This window comes from Anastrepha obliqua, chromosome 4 (assembly GCF_027943255.1).
Source record: "Anastrepha obliqua isolate idAnaObli1 chromosome 4, idAnaObli1_1.0, whole genome shotgun sequence".
NCBI classification, from domain to species: Eukaryota; Metazoa; Arthropoda; class Insecta; order Diptera; family Tephritidae; genus Anastrepha; species Anastrepha obliqua.
The window spans coordinates 53,796,619-53,818,738 of NC_072895.1; the positions used below are offsets into that span (position 1 = coordinate 53,796,619).

A 22,120-nucleotide genomic window follows, 5' to 3' on the forward strand; every position below is an offset into this window, starting at 1 on the left:
TAATGGACTATGAATAAGTTCGTGCAGTTTTTTTTTCGAAATTTGAATTTCGGATCATTCCCATGGCTTTTAAACGTTTGGAAATGGTTGATTGATCAACTCCCAAAGTTTTTGCAACCTCTTCTTGCGTTTGAGCCGGATCTTGATCGAGCAATTCCTCCAATTCGGTATCCATGAACTTTGGCGGCGCACCCTCGCGTTCTTCGTCTTCCAAGCCAAAATCACCACTTTTAAAGCGTGCAAACCACTTCTGGCACGTTCGCTCAGCTAGAGCATGCTCACCATAAACTTCCACCAAGATACGATGACTTTCGGCTGCTTTTTTCTTCATATTAAAATAATGAAGAAGAATTCCCCGCAAAAACACATTATTTGGCACGAAATTCGACATTTTCAAGTGTGGTAAAAATATTGTTGTTTACGCTTCAAATAAAAAACTTATACTGACGTTTGTGCCTTACGACAGTAGCTCTCCAATGAATGTTTGGAAATGTGGATCGATGGAATAATAATCAAGTTACGCCATCTGTTGTAAAACCGCACCAACTTATCCATAAAAAAAAAAAAAAATTGAAACTTTTAAAAGTGTTTTTGTTTTGAGCCTATTTTCAGAATTAAAAATTGGGTCGGTTAACATTTTTTAAATTAAGTTGGGACCAAATATGATACCAGGGTCACAAATAAGATTTCTGGAAAATATCGATACCAGCGCCACTTAGTGGATAAAATTTATAATAGAAGCTAAAATTGTCCCAGTATGACTATGAAACAGTGGACAAAATTGAATCAGTTGGTTGGGTGATTAGCTTGAGCAAACATGCAGACAGCTAGGCAAAAAATTAAAACATGCTTACTGTAACTCTCGAATATTAATAAGAGGTTAAAAAGGCATATATTTCAACACTGGTACTGTAAAGTATTTGATGTACATACTATATATGCACATATGACACATGCGCGCAACACAGGGGGAGGTTTTGAGGTTTGAACTGGGGTTTGAAATAAACACGACAAAAAAAATGCAAGCACTGGTAAAAATTATGCTCGGCCAAAGTGCAGTTGTTTTACACGTTTCGCTTTTCAGACACTGTTTACTCCGTTTGGTACAGACGTATATATGTATATCTAAAGGATAGATTTTCAAAACATTTCAATTTCTTGCCTATAATATTTTGAGTTTCTACGATAATGCTCGACTAAATTTAAAAAAACTTTCATACTTTTTATAGTGTTGACTTAGAGGAGATTTTGAGGAAGCTCAGATGGTATAAAAGCTTTCTTATAAAATAATTTACAATGTGGAGTTCGATAAAATGCCAAAAATAGTTTTCAAAGCTATTGAACTGTGCCGAAAAAGTACACTGCCGGGTATACGTATATAATTTATTAACTATTCTGGCAACTCTTCCTCTTTTATGCAAAAACTCGGAATTGTGTACAGGTAAGCCCACTAGTTTTCTTTCAACTAAGTATATCATTCCTATTTATTCCAATTATAGTAACTGGTATTTTTAATATTAATTGCCGAAATATGATATGTGCCAGATATAGTAGATTATTGACTCCATTAAAATTTATATTCATGTAATCTTCATTTCCTGCATTCCCAACGTTTTCAGCATTCTTATTTTCAGTAATAAAAGAATATTTGCTTTGCATACACCTCTAATGGAGCATTTTAAAACTAGTCCAACCACTTACTAACCACTCTCGAACTAGTTTGCCTTCGACCCTAAATTACCAGTACAAGAACTTGAATGTTTGCTGAGGGATGGCCTTTCCATACAGGGTTATTTTTTGTATTGAAACGATATCCGTAAAATTGTCAAAAATATTTTTTATTATCATGCGCATTTTTTTTTATTGCTGAATAAAACTTAATTGTTAATTTCAAAAAATTTGTCTCATCATAAAATATAAACTGCACTCAGCTGATGAAAAGCTTGAAATATGCGAAAAATAGATTCGTATGTCTATAAAATATTTTTATTTTCGATGCGCAAAAAAGGAAAAATTAGATTTTCCAGCAGGAAAATTTGGATATTTTACGAGCGTAACCAATTTGAATTGAAATAAGCACGAAAAGGCATGAGCATGAACGGATTTTCACGCACATAAAAACTCCATCTAATATGAGTCTGTGTGCATGTGCAGCATATGTATGTATGTATGCATGTACATATTTTTACGTAAAGGTACATACATATGTGTGTATTGCTGTGTCTGACAGCATATCAAAACCACCCTTTCTTTGTCAGAATACTTCATTTACCAAACAGCAAATGCACAGAACATCCATTGCGCAGTCTTACCCCGCATTCGAGTTACTTTTGTATATGTATGTATGTATTTGTATGCTGGTGGGCTGCTCCATGCTTCAATCGGCATCATAACTTAAAACCGCAACAAATTGTTAAATTAGTACGCGCACTTATTACAAAATTCCATGCCACACCGACATGGCAGCAGACATATAAGCAGAGACTGATGGGCAGAGGGATTGAAAGAGCAACCTTGGTAACAAAAACAAAACGGACCAAAGCAGAGTATTTACTAAAAGGACAAGAGTTGTACGCGCAGGTTATGAAGTATGTGGCCTATAAGATTCTCAGTGCAAACAAATTCTCTACATCACATACACGTACACAGGCATGTCCATTGATGCACCAAAACAACAGCAACAATCTTTACTCTCTACCACGCAGGATATGATCCCTTTCTTTAGATGTCCTTTCGCATATATTGACTCCCCTTTCCATGTTTTTGTTTGCATGAGTGAGTAAAGGTATGAATGTATGTACGTGTGTGCGAATGAATGAATGACTCAGCAATGCTCATTCACTTACAAAGCTTAGAGATAACTTACAAATTGTTGTTATTATTATTTGTTTTATGTTTTTTGTCATATATTACATATTTCTGTGTTCTTTATTGTTGTTGAGTTGCTTTTTGTCCTTTTTCGGGAATTACGGTTATGCGTAAGACAAAAGGTGGATGTGCACATGTTGTTATGTTGTTTTGTTTTTTGTGCACTAAATATTTCAGAACCTTCTATAAATTGTGTTGATGATGATAATGATGATGATGATGATGATGATGATGATGATGATGGTGGTGGCGGTGACGGAGCAATTAAATATATCCTACGTATGAACAATGCCTGTTGTTGTTGCCTTATGCCCAAAAAGTGCACTTTTTCAAATCTCAGCAAGGACATATTTAATACAAAAGCGCTCATAGCACTAATAGATCCGGCGTGGAAAATTGCTCAGCACTTGTCCGCAGCGAGCCCAAACCCAGTGATAAGTGATACGAGGTTGTTGAGGTCGATATGATTCATTAGGGACGAGAAATGAGAGAACCGGAAGTATTTAAGAAAATAATAGCTTAGGTGGCCAATTTGGATTTTAGAATTTGAGAGTGGTAGAGAGTCTCACATAGATTGTAGATCGCAGCCATAAACTTTGAAACACTTATAAATAAATTTGTAAAATATCTGATCATTGTTGTCTAATCCAGCTGAAAAAAGTAATATTTGGTATTATAAGGTTAAAACCTATACTATAACTTTAAAAGTGGATTCAATAGTGCGAAAATCTTAAAATGATACTCTAAAGTAGACAACCCTTAACGAGTGGCATGAACGCTTCAGAAGAGATCGGGTGTCCATCGAGGGGGACGAAAGCTGCAACCAACCCAACATTTATCAAATGCATCATTACTGGAGAAGAGACGTGGGTTCATGAGGTCAGTATACATCAGACGAGTGAGTGGAGAGCTCCGAATGAACCAGCACAAAAAAACACGAATTTTTGCCAGAAGGTCAGACTGTTTATGAGGACTATTATTTGGGCATAATGAGACGTTTACGTGAAGCAATTCGCTAAAACAGAAGAGATTGGAAAAAAACTTGTGGATTTTACACTAATGATAACGCACCTTCAGGAATTTTTGACCAAGAACGAAACGAATATCATCCAATAGCCATCAAATTGACTTAATATGGCTACCTGGAATTTTTTTTCAGTTTGATCAAGTAAAAACGCGTTTTAACAGCCGAAAATAAGTTATGGAAAAATCAAAGACCGCTCTGGTGGCTATACCGAAATAGAGTTCCAGAAATGTTGCGAGAGCTGGATCAAACGCTGGTATAAGTGCATTGCAGTTGAAGGAGAGTACTACTATGTGAAGGAGATAATATCACTTTTGAGGAATAAACTTGAATTTTGAATTTACTGAATATAATCTGGAATATTTTTGATCAAGGTCTATCAATTATCAGTTGTTTGATGAAGCCGGAGCCGCGGCTTTCTGTCCATTGAGAGCGGCATAGATCGATAATAACCAACTTTTTATGGTCGAAATTTAGAAAAGTTGATCTTAACAATATCTAGTTTCGTCTGTGGCGGGTAAGAATGTGAACAAGTTATAGTTTATCGTAGTAGTCAACTGAAATGGCTTCTGACAATATCACTGATGCGAGCTCTCACTGGAGCATATTTCGGTCAAAATTAACAGCTCAAAGAGAGGCGGCTATTGGAAGCAGTAGAGCTACTATCCCTACATAGATCGACATAGTAAACTCTGACTAAGAAACTACAATCAATTTTTATTTTACATTGCAACAATGCAACAGTCCGCAGACGAACTGGTACGGAAACGGACTCTCCCACTTATTATCACGCAAACTTCGGTTCTCATTGAATTAGGAAATGCTGGAGGGGATAGTAATCCCTGGGCTAGATGAACCAAAAATTATCGGAAAAGTATATCAATCTCTATTCTCACTTGGATATGCAATTGGAGGGTACTGCATAAGGGAGACGCGCAGTATTTAATGATACTGCCTTTGAATTACTCGTCAAGCTGTAGAGTTCCTTCTCACCTCGCATCGAGAACTGTATCCGCCATTGCCCAGTTTTGTTGAACATTTAAAAAAAAAACCATTCTTTGAATGTCTAAGATTTTAACTTCATGGGCATGTTGAATTTTAAGCGCTTCATCACAAAACTTACCGCTGGGTTGCTTCTTATCCTACTAATAACAATATACTCACGCCGCACAGGGATTTATTTATATACTTTAAATTTAATTCCGTGTCAGACGAAGCGTATGATACTAATAAGTGGCAGTAGTAGAAATGGCAGAGGCCAACTTGAACGCAATGTGAGTGTCAAAAGAATGGGTAAAGTAAATACATAGACAAAACATACAAATTCTAACTAAATGTTCATGTAAGGTAAGAAGATGCCAGCAGCAGACGCATAGCTCAGGGTAGAACAATTGCAGGGAACTCCATTTACAAAAGTAACTGCCAAGCAGGAAGACGGAACAGGAATCGGAAGTAGCAAAGCAACAACGTACGAGTAGTAACAGCAGCAAGTGGCAAGTGGCACGCGGTAAACAACAAAGGCAGCAGCCGTTCGAACAAGTGCCGGTGCGTCGTTGAAACTTTCGCGCCAGTAGCGTTGCGTAAGTGGCGAATACTGGCAACACTGCTATGGCATCTTTGCCACAAATCTCAACTTCGCTTACTCTGTGTTAACTAACTTGTGTGTATGCGTATGTGTGCGCCACCACAGGACCGAATTAATATGAATTTTATTATTTAATGAAACATTTATGCTGGCTTCTTAGTTAAGATTTTCGGCAACGACGTTGAGCGTTACCAAGTACGCCCATATTCGATATTCAAGTAGTGGTTTGTGCAAACGTGCCAAGCAAGTACCACAATGTTGCACGTTCATGTTGTCTACCACGTTGCCACTGCGGCGCTGTGGCTTGGGAATTGCGTTGAGGTTACAAACACCACCGATCGCCCTCCGACAGACAGCCAGCCAACCTGCAAGCCAGCATCATCATAGCTATCACAGCGACCATCAGCTTTCGCCATTACCACCAGGGACGCCGCGCTATCATGTCATGATTTTTATCTCCTTTAATGGTTATGTTTATTTGACTGCCGGCGAGTGAGCGCTTAGGAAAAACGACAGGGACTACCAAGATGTGAAGGGTTGGATCGTAAATGTTTGAATAATTAATTTCAAACTTTTTATCCTGCATATAACCTCACACACAAACACTTATTCGCTTATGCAGAGATTCAAAGAATATTACCATAACAACTAGACACTTGTACGAGTACGTATCACCCCAGCTCTACTGTGTCGTTTTCACGGTGCATTTACGTTTATTTTACGAATCGTTTTTCGGTGAAATGTTTTTGTGAAAGGCTTAAATGAACTTTCAAAGCATTAAATTTGCAATTGCAGCAATGGAATGAGTGGTTGGCTACACCATGACCATGATGTTGCACACAAAATAATTACAATAGGAATGCTTAAAATGTTAAACACTATTGTGCACATACATACATATGTACCCCGTGGGTAAACCTACTAGTTCTGAACTACATAGTATCTTAGTTTTGAAGGTTTCCTTTCAAGTTTAAGTAGTTCGGCTCCTACCTTTTTTCATGCTATTTTTGACATGAAGTCTAATACTCGTAATAAGTGGCAGCGGTGCAATTGCCTAGCCTCTGCATCAGTATTCAATAAGTTATGGAACAAGTAAACCGCTGGAGGGTGGTAGGAAAATTCCTTCTCAGACAGAGAAGAAATGAGCTACGAGCCCTGATAAGACTACTTACGGAATACAATACATGAGGACGACATATGGCCACCATAGACTTCATCGACGATCTGCTATGTAAATCGTGTTTGGAGGATGATAATACTACAGAGCATTTTCTCAACAGCTGTTCGGTTTTTGTGAGACTTGGATGGTCCATTCTGGGTCGGATGTATTGAGAATGGACGAGTTGTATGGAGAGAAACATCGATAAACTGTTAGGATTCATAAAAAATCTGGGAAGTTCCTCTCTATATTTTAAATCCTATCTCTAGGCCTTAAGTGCATTGGGCAATACTGAGTGCAGGGAAAAATTGCGGCCAACTCCACTCCATTGCATTCCAAGTATTTGCATCAGTATTATAGCCTAGACAGATGGCGGTGTTAATCGGGATTCCCGGCGTATTAATTCTGATTTAAATTGTAGTATGCCAAACGGTTGTTACGAGGATTAGTGAACAGCTGATTTGTTTATTGTATAGTTTTGTCAGTGAAAAATGGATCTCAGGCAACAAATACGAGTATTAGCTGCCCAGATACTTAAAAATAAGTATTTATTAAAAAAAAGAAAAATTTGAAATTGCAACTTCTCAATTTCAAAATAGTTAATGTATTTTTGGATGTGTTAGTGCAAAAAAGTATGGCATCCAGCCTTTCTTGTTCTTCTCCTCAAAAGTTTCATTAACTTTTTCCCCCAATATATATTAACTACCGTTTTTCGGCAATGTTGCCATCGAAAATTCCCTTAATCTGCTTAAAATATGAGATTTATGTGAAGTTGTCAATCCGCCTTAATTGCACTTAATTCTGAATTAAGTTGTTAATCCCGATTAACATTAACGTCTGTATAGGCTATTATACTATACCAATTAAGAACAAGTTCAAAATCAACAAAACAGCAGGTGGCTGACTCCCTAAACATTTATATTCATGAAGCTCTATATAGTAACTGTGTAACTAACTTAGGAACCAGCATTAACACCGATAACAATGTCAGCCTTGAAATCCAGCGTAGAATCTCTCTTGCCAACAAGTGCTACTTTGGACTAAGTAGGCAATTGAGTAGTAAAGTCGTAAAGTATTCGATGCGGTACCAGCTGGTGGTAGCAGAGGAAGAGGGCGGCCTCCTCTGCGTTGTAAAGATCAGGTGGAGAAGGACTTGGCTTCACTTGGTGTGTCCAATTGGTGCCGGTTAGCACGAGAAAGAAACGACTGGCGCGCTTTGTTAAGCTCGGCCAAAATCGCGTAAGCGGTTATCGCGCCAATTGTGAAGAAGAAGAAGAAGAGTTACACAATTCTAATCACTCTCGACCTAGTTTTAATAATAATACAGTTTTGTTTCTGCAAAAACTTCTAGTTGGTTATTTTTAAATCTAGAACTAGTCTGACTTCAACCATTCAATACTAGTTCGTGAACTAGGTAGAATGTTTGCCGAGAAATTTGGCTTCCACAACAGGGTATATACACATACACACTTCCAGACTCATACACATATATGGGTGTACATAGGGCCATATTCATTTTCAAATTTGACATTCACTTTAAACTTTTTTGTAAGGCATTTTAGGATTATTTGTGGCAAGTTTACACGTGCGTAAAACGGGTTTTAATCATTGCTCCGCCTGTGCGGTCCCTCTGTTTACTTACCGGTTTTCATGTGCATTTATTTTTTTTAAGTCCAAACCCTTTTTGATTTCTAAATGTAATATATCTATTACTGCTTTGTCATGCGGAGGCATTGTTTTGTAGTTAGGCAAGTTTTTATCGCCTTTATACTAATGGGCTTGGCATTTGTTTGGCTTTTTGGCGCTGCCTGTACGGGTATATAAATATATGTTTATGAGTGTGTAAATGTAACATTTTCGAGTAATAAATTTTATTAGATGCAGCACTGAACATAATCAATTAATTTTCCTGCGTTATTTGGGATTTGTCAATTGAATTATAGAAAGTAAGGAATTACTGTGCCGCATGACCTTCAAGGAATGAAAAGTTTTATAAAGCATATTAGTACCGTAAACGAGCGATTATTGAGTGTATGTAAATATGTTTCGAAATGTACGTAACATTTACATAAATAATATATACATACATACCCTGCAGGGAAAAGCCAAACTAAATTAGAAATTGAAATTTAATAGAAGGCATCATACTAAATAGTTCGTCATGGGCCAGAGGAATACCAGTAGTAAAATAACCAATTCGAATTTTGAATTTTCGAAAATTCACTTCAGATGAATCACCGCACACCCAATAAATCGTATTATACTGAGTATTGAATATGTCATATTAATTCCTAATTTTTTAGTACACTTTTTGTCATTGGAAACGACGGGTGAAGTTGGTCTAGTGAAATAAACATAGAGGCCACTCTTTGCGGCATAAGTATACACAGTGGTTAGAACATGGCAGGGTCAAATTCGCTGAGTGACTTAGACGGATCTAACTTGCTCAGTGGATATTATTAAAAATATTATAAGGGTTGCTTTTTATATTTGGTGTAATAGTGAGATCCGAAAATTTATAATAGATATACAGAAAAATAATAATGAAAATAGCTTTATTATTTATGCATTCTGCATTCGTTTGAGCCAGGTTTCAAAACACCTTTGCCACTCTAAAGTGGATACCTCCAAAATGAGCTGTTTAAATGCTTCTGGCTCTTTAAGCTTTGAAAAACGTTCGCATTTTATTTTTGATGCGTGTCAAATCAGTGCTGTAAGGCGAATGACTCATTAATTCACTCAAAATATTTCTTGTGTGAGCCGATACGTGAGAGCTTGCATTATTTCACTGAAGGATAATTCATTTCTGGCGATTGGCTTCCCTAATTCTCCGAAAGCTTCTGGCAGGCAAATGGTTGCGTACCACTCAAAATTGACTGTTTTAAGTTTCTCTAGCGGTCCAGTTGAACAGATTTTCTGAAAACGTTGTAACAGGCGACCATTGGCTTTGAGGTGCTTCTTCCAGGAACAGCTTTTTTTGGATTAAGCTCATCTTGAAACACTCGTACTGCCGATTGCTATTTCGTTTCCGACTCATATGCATAAATCTAAGATTCATCACTTGTTAGGATGACATAGACGTGCTTTCAATCACCGCGGCTAAATATCTTCAATATTTATTTATACCAATCGATACGACAAATCGACACAGATTATGCGATATCCAATGCGACAAGTGTTCTTGGCAACCAAATGTTCATGCAATATTGTATGTATACCGGCCCCGTAAATTCCCAAGGATGCCTCTAACTCGCGATATGTCGTACGATTATCTTGCGTTATTGATTGACGCACGGTATCGTTTCTGGTACAACAACAGTTTTGGATGGCCTTCACGAAATTCATCCTGCAAGGATTGACGGCCACGTTGGAATTCGTTGTACGAGTGTGTGGCTTCAACGCCAAAATTCGAAGTAAGTTGACCAATGTACTCCTGTTTTAATAAAACACCCGCTGAATACAAACTGGGTTCAAGACAACTACGCTTACAGATTCAGGCTGCTATAAAAGCGGTAAATTCAAACATCATAGTGCAGGTAGAGTCTTGCAGGTGGAGGTAGAGTAATACTATTAAAGCATTGCAAGTAGGCAATGGAAGGGCCTACCAATCTGTGCAATGTCCAGAAAGACATGTCCGCACTACAACGCGTCAAAGCACAAACAATTGCTTAGGCATGGTCTCTCCGAAATTTTAAGACTAACTACGGTTCTTATTTAATACTGGAAGGTAAGGGAGCACGCGGCGAGGTTAAACTTATCACACAATAATATATGTCGTAGTTTTGGAGTAGTGGAGATGAAACAAACTCCTGAAATTTCAGGACTGGAATTGGGGTCTCTTCTTTTCTTTCTAGACACAATCACGTGTCTATAGGAAATAGCTCCCTTGAAAACTGCAAAACTTCATTGTTCATGGAAAAATATCGCTTCAGAAAAAATATAGTAAATGCGTTTCGTAGCATGCAACCGCAAATTAATAATTCAACATCACATTTCCGCAACTTAGTAATCATTTTGCAAAATCTTCCATCAAATTAAAAACGCCATATTTTTCCTTTATTTCAGGTGTCTTCAGATCTCAATTTTCGAGCTACTAAATCTCTTACATTTCACTTGAATTTACTGAAAGTAAATAAACTTTTTCCAAACAAAATAAAATTGTCTATTTTACAGTTATTGTATCAAAAAGAAAAAAACCAACAAAAGAAAAAAAAACAGGAAGGATAGATGGAATTTATGTGTGCTTATGATAGTGTGTGCTTCTAAATGCACTTACAATGCCATCTGAATCTTTAAAATATAAACTTTTAATTAATTTATTAAATTGGCTAGCTGAAAACAGTCAAGAGGCGTGTAGACTGTCAAACAGACAAACAACGAAAACAACCAGCAAACGCAGTAACAACATAATAGCGTCAAATCAATTAAGGTAGAACAATCAACCAAACAAACAACGGACTACAAGTTAAAGGTAGGCACTCGTAAATCCAAACAAAGTCATTAAGTGAGCGACTCGAAGAGTAATACGAGTAGCAAATATGTACTAGAAACCACCGGTACCCGGTGAAAACTTCAACTTTCCTTGACAATCTTAACTCGTACAGCAAGCAGCCAGTGCACAAAACAGCCTCCTACCATACACTCCCACTCTCACTTACACTCGTCTTGTTGCCTACTCAACAACAGCTCTATGCAATTTTACTTTATCAACACTGTGTTTTGATTATCCTTTTATCTCAACGATGCTACTCTATGGGACTATCAACCACTCTTGGCCCTCTACGCAGATTATGCTGTTAGATAAGCTTCTGCTCACTCCTCACGACTCGTGCGAGTATTTTTGAAGTTTATTTTATAAAGCCTCCGGTCTCCGCTCGCTGATCTCTGCATAAAGTAGGTAGGTAACCATTGGCAGCCGAAAAAGGGCAAACAATGCACATTTTGTGCTTGGGCCGACGCTTTGTATTGCTTGGCTGGCTTGTTGTTGTTGTCTTTTGAATGTGGCTGCTGTACTAAGTACCAGTGCTGTTGGTACTACCCAGCGTGTTGATTGTTTTTAGCGCAACTTTGCAGACAGGAAATAATATTCATCATTTAATTAAGTCAAACTTGGAAGCCAACCGAGAATGAAGGTACAAATACAAATGCGTAAGCGAATTTACGAACATTCATCCATACAAGCATGCATGCATCCACACAGTACAAATTCACACGCAAAATCTTTGGGTTAATGAAATTAAAATTGATGGGTGTAATTTAGGTAATTTGCCTTTTGATGAGTTGATCATAATAAATAATTTAATTTGATAAATTGTTATGCCTTTGCTGAGAGGCATACAAAATGGCTAACGATGAATGGGATGTGATGTTTGTGAGAGATAAGTGTCCTTAGGTTGTTTGTATTTTGATTTATGTCAAGCTATTTAGAGAACTTACATACAAGGTGGCGCAAAATTAATAACCCTATCGGAAAATTTATATTTGTTGCAAATGGCGTTGTATGTCTATCATATTTGACACTTGCAAACTAGATAGGTACAGTATATCAACAAACAAGCAACGGAGCGCGTAAAGGTCAAAATGAAGATTTTCGTCAGACAAAATATTTTTTGTTTTTTAGTAAAAAAGTTATTTAAAAACAAAATTCATTTTTGATTAAATGATCAAATTTGATTGATGATTCATTTTGTGCCACCTTGTGCATATACATATGTATGTGTGCATAATATATATTTCCAGTTGTATGTTTCAACTACATAAATTTTAGTCTTACCCAGTCCCGTCATAGGTCCAAACACGGTGTTATCCTCCGTCGTGCTGCAATTCCAGCGGCGATTTTTGAATTGGAATTGACATTCCTGAAAATAGTTCGAATAAAGAAATTCAGTTTGCATTACTAGTTTAAGGAAGATGATTGTGTACTTTTACTACTTGAAACTCATTCTCCTCGCTATTTTATGAAAATGTAAAAAATTGTATATCTTTCGTCCTATATATATATAAGTAATGTATGTACATATAAAAAATCTATATGTTGCTGCCGAAATATAAAAAACAAATTTATTTACAGTTTCAGTTATTATACAATATTAAAGTTATGCCATGTAGGTAAATCTTTTGAAATAAAAAAATGTCATTTTGTTTTTCGGACTAAAATCACTCGTCTGATTCACTTGTATTACATAAATATACAAAACATTCACTCGTAAAATCATTAATTTGTAAACTCATTCATGCGTAAAAGATTAGTAAAGAACGAAAAAAATAATAATAAGTCAAAGGTAGTAATGAATGAAAAGTGAGTAAACATAGTAAAAATTAGTAATAACTCGGAATAAGGAGAAAAACATGTAAAATTAGGAATGAATGAAAAAGTAGCAGTGAATGAAAAATTAGTATTGAACGAAAATGTAGTAATGAAATGAAAATTTAGGAAAGAATTAATGAGTGAAATCGTACAATAGTAATTAGTGAGAAAGTAATACGAGTAATCAGTGAAACAGTAATAATGACTTGAAAATTCGTAAATATGTATAAGTATAGATATTTCCGTGGCTACTAGGGGAACATATGGCCTCATGTTAATGGGAAAGTGATGCGAACAACACTAACCTCTCCCCTCCAAACGACAATGTTCACCCACTGTCTAAGATTTCTTATCTTGGACTTGGTATCCTCTGTGTTTACTAACAAGGCTCAAGGCGGTATAACCTTTGCATCAGCGAGGAAAAAATTCCTACACCTTGCCAGCCCGGTGGCAAAGCCGGCTCGGATGCAGAAGGCTAATCGCCTACTCATCTTCAACTTATGGACTACGGAAAAGTAGTAACGAATGAAAAATTATTATCGAGTGGAAAATTGCAAGCAAGAGAAAAAGTAACACTGGATGAAAAATTAGTATTGAATAAAAAATTAGTATGGAACCAAAAATTATTATTAAATTAAAATTAGTTTTGAGTGAAAAATTAGTAATGAAGAGACAAAATTAGTATAAAAAGTAATATTGAATTGAAAATGATTAGTAAATGAAAAATTGGAAACGGGTGAAAATTAATGATGAGCTAAAATTTTTTAACGAAAACGTAGTATTGAATGAAAAATCGGTATTAATTTAAAAATTAGTATAGAAATAAAAATTATTATTGAATAAAAATTAATAATTAGTGAAATTTTAGTCATAAATAAATTAATTTGATAATGAAATCGTGAAAGAAAATAATAACCTTTTAGTCTCTACTACATTTAAAAATTAAAAAAAATAAAGTTTTAGAAATTAAAAAAATTATTAGTGAATGAAAAATTAGAAAAGAGTGAAAAATTAGTATTGAATAAAAATTAGTATTGATTGAAAAATTAATAATGAGGGTAAAATTAGTAATGAATAAATAAAATTAGTCATAAAGTCATGAATGAAAATGTCGTAATAAGAGAATAATAAGTAAGAAAATTAGAAATTAGTGAAAAAGTAGTAGTGAGTGGAAAATTAGAAATGTGTGAAATAGTATAAATGCTGAAATATTCTAAATGCGCTGGCACTACTAAAGTGGCATCTTTTTAGACATAGAGGGGGCGTTTGATAATACTACTTTTGACAGTATGTGTAGCTCTGCTAGTAGGCACGGCGTAGACCGTGTGCTAGTGAATTGGATTCGATCGATGCTGGCCCAAAGAATCGTCTCGGTAGGAGCAGAGGAAGATCTGCTGGTGTCATCCTGGGTTAATAGAGCTTGCCCCCAAGGCGGTGTGCTGTCTCCATTGCTCTGGTGCCTGGTGATTGATCCTCTGCTCACCATCTTAAAGAACACCGGAGTCTACGCACAAGCATATGCGGACCATGTTGCTTGTTTAGTAACAGGCTCTTCGAGGTGCAGGTGCAGAAAACTCTGGATATGATTAACACTTGGTGCTGTGCGAATGGGCTATCGGCAAATGCCACCAAGACTGGTATTGTCCTCTTCACCAGAAGGAAGAAGCTTGATGGACCCGTTCAGATAGACAAAACTGATGCTACATGTCATGTCCGATCGACTGTCGCTAAACCTCCTGTCATTAAGCAGAAGGGAGTGCAGACGGCTGGTTGGACTGATGACGGGTCACTTTCTGTGGGCGAAGCATATGGAAAGGGTGGGAATCTCGGACAGTGTACTCTGCCCAGCTAGTGAAGAGGGGGATGAGACCGCTGACCACTTCCTGTGCGTCTGCCCCGCCTTCGGTCGAATCAGATGTGAGGTCTTTGGCACTGATGTTTTAAGAAGCGACCACCTTGGGTCCATGACACCACAAGATCTACTCAGATTTCTTTGGAGGTCGAGTAGATTTAAAATGAGAAATGAATAAAGAATAAAGAATACATAAAATTAGTAATGAATTGACGGTTTTTTTTATTTTTTATACAGTGTTTTTTTATATTTTTGAGCGTTATACACTGGCAGCTAGTTTTTACAAAAGGATTTAGTATCCTCATATTCTTTTGATAATTTAACTTTCACTAAAGAAATATTAAAAATGGTTCAACCTTCAAGAAAGCAGTGGAAATGAAAAAAAAGACCCACATTAAAATTTTGGTGCAGAAAAAATCACAGAAAATTTAATTTTGTAACTTATCCGTGAATATTCTTAAAGAAAAACTACATATTCCCGCCAACAAAAAATGTTTTTTAATAGCTAAAATTTTTGAAAGCTAAATTAACACAAATATTTTAATTTGGTTCGATCAAAATAACCGCTTTATAAAAAATTTTATCATTTCATATGGCTATGCCGTTTTAAAGGAAAAGAAGAATTGAATTGAGAAATTCATTCAAATCATTTTATGATTTCCAAAATTCGAAGAGTATGTATCAATAGTACTCATTCAACTTCCAACAAAGGTCAGCCAAAAGTGAATCCAATTTATTGACACCACACCAGTGTTTGAACTGCGCGGGACCGTTCAGTATTTCCTGAGAATTACTAATATATTTTCAGTTAATGTTGCTGGTTTATCAAGTGTTTTCAACTTTATTCAAAAATTGTCACGCACTGGACTCCTTTTTATTTCTATGTATATATAATGACTTTTACGTTATTTCAAATATCAAACAAATGGGTACAAAATAGTTGGTTATTTAATATATGAAAAAAATCGTTTTTTTTTCGTAGCAATCGGTAGTTATAACGATTATTTTTATGCACCATAGATTTATAATGCCGGAGCAATCGATAATATTAATAAACTATAGGTGTTTAGCCAAAATTAATCGTATTCATAATTCGTATGCGACACAAAAAATTCAAAACATTTCCTTTTGTATTTTTGTTTGTGTTTTTTTTTGTCTTCCATTAGCCTAGCGTTTCATAAAGGATGTAGATCAGCATGCAATGCAATATGCAGATTTTCCATAAGGTTCTTGACTCAGCAAAACTCGATTGCGCATGAAATTTGCTTATAAGCAGAAACTGTAAAGTAACCAAAAAAAAAAATACATTGCAAACACATTCACTAAGAGTCCCAAATTTATGACAAGTTTCTGAAACCGTTTATGTTTGCATACAATGTAGATATGTATGTAAATATTAGCAGTCAAAGGGAAGGACACAATCGCCAAGTCAGCAGTACTCCAACACACCGATTGTCTGCACTTAATGTACTCGAATTTAAAATGCAAATATTGAATATGAGTTAGTGCTCGGTTAGAGCGTAGGTTAGTCCTGGCTGACATGTGGAATTTGCGTTTATGCGGTTGATTGTTTGTGTGTCCCAACTTAAATGGCTGCGAAAGGAGCAAGCAAAGGGCCTGCAAAAGAAAAGTTATTTACTTAAGTGCGATGCGAAGAAAATCGACGGGCATAGGTCCATACAAAAGAGCTAAGAAGCCGAGAATGTGTGGCAAGCGAAAATGTTGGGGAATGTAGTACACACATGCATAGTTTCAGGCGTGCGGACATGCCAGCTTGCATTATATGACTGCATACGAATACACTTGCACTTAAGTGACTGTTTTTGAAATTGCTAGCAAGTTCTTTTTTGTTGCTCTGGTTATTAGCTGTATGCGCAAATATTTGTGCAAATTTTGCGCAGGCCTTTTTGTGCAATTTGCCATGAAATAAAGTGGAATGAAGAAAAATTCCCACTTGCAATGTTTAGTGGATGTTTTTTGCAATAATTCACCATTGCGCTTGCACTATGCTGTGTGTGTTTGCCAACTGCTATAAATTTAAATTTTTAAATGCAGTGCATGCAACCAACCACCTGCTTATTGCCAGGCAGCTGTTGCAAGTGCAATTTAATATATTTCCTTTTTTTGAAATGTATTGCCACATCACAAAACACTTGAAGTGGACACTTGAGTTTATTCAAATGAGTGGCTGCTCGCGCGTTTTTAAGGGTTACACAACAACAACAACCAGAAAGGGTTATTTAAAACTTCACAATTGTTTGGACGCAAGTGGCAAGTGGGTTTGAGTGCAAAGTAATCGCATTGAAAACGCATAAAGAGACAAAAAGCAGCCATTACCGAAAAAATCTGTTGCCAAAGGCAGGCGTTCAGGAAAACTAAAAAGAAAAAAGTAGAACGTAACTGAAAAGCTTTGAATGGTGACAGAATTGCCTGAAGTGGAACGTTGAAGTATTTTCCTATTCGCCGCAAGTGTGGCGAAAGAAAGAGAGAGCGAGAGGAAAGGAGAGCGCGGAGGCGGTAGGCTTAATTAATGTGCAAGTGTTATGCAAATGCAAACGCGTCGATTGGGCACAAAGTACAAAGTGCAAAGTACACGTGCATGCAGAAACGAGGCTACGTTTATTTGTTTTTTGTTTCATTTCTATGAAAAATAATTCGTTGAAAACCTGATCGCTACTAGCGCCGGACTTCAAGCCTAATTTAAATCTCGTCCCAAAACGAATGGGGCCGCCGCCGCTGAATGGGTAGGTGCGAGGCATTCGGAAGTACACAGGTTGGGATCTCCGGATATGAAACGCCAATTGATAGAGAAGGTTTTTTCTAATAAATATCGCGCACCGGCAGACAATGACAAACCTCCGAGTGTATTTCAGTCATGAAAAAGTTCTCCATAAAAACAACACCATTTGCCGTTCGGAGGCGAGACTGCAGATACCTCAATTTGCGGAAGAACATCAAGACGCACGCTACCAACACCCAATAATGGTTGTAAGTGCCAATTATATACCAATAATAGAACTTTCTTCCGGTGGTAGGTTCAGTATTAAGCTACACTTCTAATAAAGACCTTACATAACTATTTGGCATATCTTCCACTTCCTCATATTATTCCTAAGTAACTAATTTAATGGTATCTGGTAATGTGTAAAAATCGATCTGCGAAAATGTATTGTCCCGCATTCAGAGCAACAACAGAGATTGAACGAGTGAGACACGCACTTCAGATGAGACCAGAATAATTCAGTATGGTGCTAAGCACAATAGGAAAGTCAACGATACAAGGAAAAGGATAGGGAAGTTACAACGAAAGCGAGTGTGAGTAAAGATGCAAGTCTTTTACCATATCATAGTAAATGGGCTTCTGCCGCATAGGCAGTGAGAGGACGGTTTCATATTTGCGTTCTAAAACGGTTGCGGGCATGAATTTCTTGTATGCGGGTAGACTCACCGAAAATGGTTGGATCTTTTACCGCGACAAGGCGCTGGCTCATTACTATTTTGACCCTCCTTTGGATACTTGTTTTAAAATCTTCGGTTGGGTACCCTCGTTTCGACTTTTTTTCGGACTTTTGCCGGTAGGGCAATAAATAGTCCATCAAAGTTTATCATATTTGATGTAATAGAGTTCATAGGTAAGTAGGAAGAAGTGACAGTCGGAATCTATACCAACTGACGTTGCCGATCCGCAAATAGAGTTCATAAAAACAACAATATTTGGATTGTGCCTAAGTAAGCTTCGATAGAATTAAAAAGTCTTTAAAAAGACGAGCCTAGATGTTGTTTTAAAATAAAGCATGTTAGTATACATAAGTTATGTTATACGTTAAGCCCATTATAGATATGAAATTATAATACTTTTTTAAATGAAGTTAGTTTTATTTAATCATGTAGATATTAAAAACAAAAAAATTTAATTTTCATTCGAAATGGTCACCATTTGCTTTTACACAAGCCTTCCAACCATTCAGCCACTGCAGCACGCACGCGGGTCGATTTAAAAATCGCTCATTGCTCTGTGAAAATCGTATTCTAGGGATAAAAATAAGAAACTTTGCCGAAGGAACCATACCTCTAAAACGAATTCTGATGTCCCCCAATTTGGGTCGTGCTTTTTAATAGTTTCTTTTCTCATGTAAAGGCCAAAAATGGTGATATTTTGAAATGATTGTATAGGGAATGATTTGGGTGACATCAAAATTTGTTTTAGAGGTATGGTTCCTTCGGCAAAGTTTCTTATTTTGATCCCTAGAATATGATTTTCACAGACCAATGGGCGATTTTTTTGCCTCTCCACAAATCGACCAGGCCTAATATTCACATATTGACATTGCTGCTCGATCCAAAGGTTGTTGGGACTCTCTAAATTCCAGTGAGCTCTTCGAAAAGCCACAAACTGTAGTCCAATGGATTCAGATGTGGACTTCCAGACGGCCAATCGTCTGCGGCTGGTATCGACGAATATTGTTTTTCAGCCATTGTTGGGTGGTTCTGCCTTATGGGCTGGAGGGGAATCTTGGTGGAAGATCCAACGACCTGCATTGAAGAGAGTACTGCTCAACTGCTTCACCACGCCTTCTAACGCATCCCCTTAGTACACTTTTTGCCCTGGTTTTACAAGACACTCCTCTCCAAACCATTACGGAGGCTGGATGATGGCCACGATGAACTATTGGAACAATATTTTTGAAGTTTAAGCATAGATTTTGTTGTTTTACTTATTAACAAATTTTTCAGGAGTGAACAGTTTCTCATCTGTGAAAAGAATATTTTCATGGCCGTTGACTGCGTGCCACCGAAGAAGCTACTTGCATTTGTCCAGTCTAATTTACTTCTAACGCTTTGTCAAAAGTTGACTAGTTTAGCGACAGAAGGCTTTCATTTGGCAACCATCTCTAATTAGTCGTGAGGTGGATCTGGCCGATACATTCATTTCCCTGTAGATGATTTTCTGCTTTCTAAGGAGATTTCTCCGAACTCTTTCTGGAACGGCTTTTATGGCTTCACTGGTTCGAACCATGCCAGGACGACCACTTCTTTTTTTGTCAGTCACTGCAGACGTTTGGGAAAAACGATTTTTCGACTTTTTCGAAATATTAAGTTGTTTTTAGCAATTCGTAAAACTCACTTGCACTTGTACCATACTTTGTAATGTAATCGCTTTAATGCGAGGGGTGGGGACCTACTCTTTGTTAATAAGTGAAATTTGCCACGAAACTGAGTATAATTTATGAGAAGACAATTCATACGGATAAAAGCAAAAATAACGAAACTTTCTTCTGCGAATTTGTTCTCGCCGGATGCACTGTAAAATTTATCCCAGAATTAATGGCAAAACTAAGTAGATTTAGATTATTTTAGGTTTCACTATTTTTATTCAGATCTCTATCTCTATCTCTTTTTCTATCCTCGGCAAAGCTAGTTTCTTGCAAGTTTTTTACCAACTTTTGAATTGTCGACTCATTAGGATGAAAAAAATCACGAATTTTGCGACATGTTATTTTTAGAGATCGACCCTTTTCAAAATAAGTTTCAATAATTTTAAAGAGCTGTTCTATCGCGTAAAATGACAGTTGCAAATTTCAAAGATGTCATAAAAGAAAAATATTTCATATGGTAGGAATTATTCACTACTAACATCTAGGCGTGACTTTTGCAAGATCCAATATTTTCATATGGGATTGTGAATTTATTTCCTCTAAATTTAAATTATTTGTATCATTTTAAAACTCTCCCATGAATTAGTGTAACATTTCATTTTCAATTTGCCGTCAAATAAAATAATTAAACAAATAAATATAATAAAATAGAATCAATTTCCAAATACGAGCATTTCCTTGATATTTTCACACTCATATTTTTCATTAACAAAATTTATTGAATCTATTTTGTAATTGTGCAAATAACAGAAACCCATACACACACGCAAAGAACTTATCACACACAAAGGCAATAGGATTTTTAAAAGCAAACATATGTAGTGTGGCATATTTGCTTCCAGTAATCATATTGCAACATTTTTGTGCAGATTTGCAACAATAACAACCTAAATGAAAATGAAATTAAAATATTTTCCGCAAAAAAAAAAAATTATCGCACTAAAATGAGCATATTGTGGCATAAAGTGTATGCATGGTTTCCGCTAAAACGAACTTGTTTTTGATAAACCAATTTGAATTTAAATTTAAATTAAAATTTTCTAATTGAACGCACTGCTCAGTGGTTGGAGGCATAAGCAGCATCAGTAGTAGCGTCAACATTAGAAATCTTTTTAGCCACGAGCTGTTCGGGCAAATACCAAATATGACGCTTCTATATGTGCCCACGGGGAATGGGTGTTGGTAAGGTGGTAGTACGGTTGTTAACGGTACGCCTGCATGCGCGGGTACATGCGTCAGCCGGAAGCTATACACCAAATGCACTTGCTTATATTTTAGACATGAGGCAATGTGCACTCAGACACCCACGTGCTTGGGGAGGCAGGCGATGGTTGGTGGGCTGTTGGCAAATGCAGATGCATATTTACGCTTGCATAATGCAGCTGAGTTATTATAACTGGAGGTATAATGGGGCAAATGCAATTGCAATTCATATGATTCAATTGTTGTTGTTATTGTTGTTGTTACCTATGCATGTGTCACAAATATGGTTGCACGCACGCAAGCTGAAGTGTAAAATTGCATTTGTAATATGCATTTTTTTTCTTCTTCAAATTTAAGCTTTTGGAGCATCAGAAATTTTATTTACATTTTCAGTTTATTTCATTTCATTCAGATTCAAGTTAAGTTTCGCTTTTACGCAATGTTTGAACTTCGTTGAAGTGTATGTAGGTTGTTTAAAGGGAAACACGCTTGTAACGTGCTTTGAGTTTACTGAAAGATGATTGGAGTAAATTTGTGGCTTAGTATAGACCTTGACTTTATTCCTTATGCTCTGAGTAAGTCCCCAGTTTCCAAGCACGGCATGTAGAATGATCAAAATGATCTGTTGATTTCAAGCCTTTTACAGGAATTTTGAATTTCTCAGTTCACATTGTTGCATATTTGGACCTTTTCCTACTCAAATACAGAAAACCGCCGAACACACTTGTGTTATTTATGCCTCTCAAAAACAAACTAAACATACCATATTGCTAAAACCGTGAACATAACTTCGAGACGAGTGTACGAACATAAAAAATAATAATAATCGATAATCGCAGACCGCAAAATTTGAAAATTCACCTTATTTTTTGAACACAGATAAGAGATTTCATTCATTTTGAAACCAGTACTAACACCCATACAAATTTCATCCTTGAAGCCCAACGAAGAGTCTCTCCTGCCAAC

General features: G+C 36.5%; 1 protein-coding gene across 1 annotated transcript in view; it reads right to left on the minus strand.

Annotated features, from left to right (window-relative positions):
• LOC129244151 (protein Wnt-5) overlaps positions 1–22,120 on the minus strand; it is a 160,549-nt gene that overhangs the window by 96,432 nt on the left and 41,997 nt on the right. Inside the window, exon 4 of the mRNA XM_054881767.1 lies at positions 12,410–12,494. Coding sequence (XP_054737742.1) covers positions 12,410–12,494 — 85 coding nt within the window. The remainder of the gene's footprint in view (positions 1–12,409; positions 12,495–22,120) is intronic.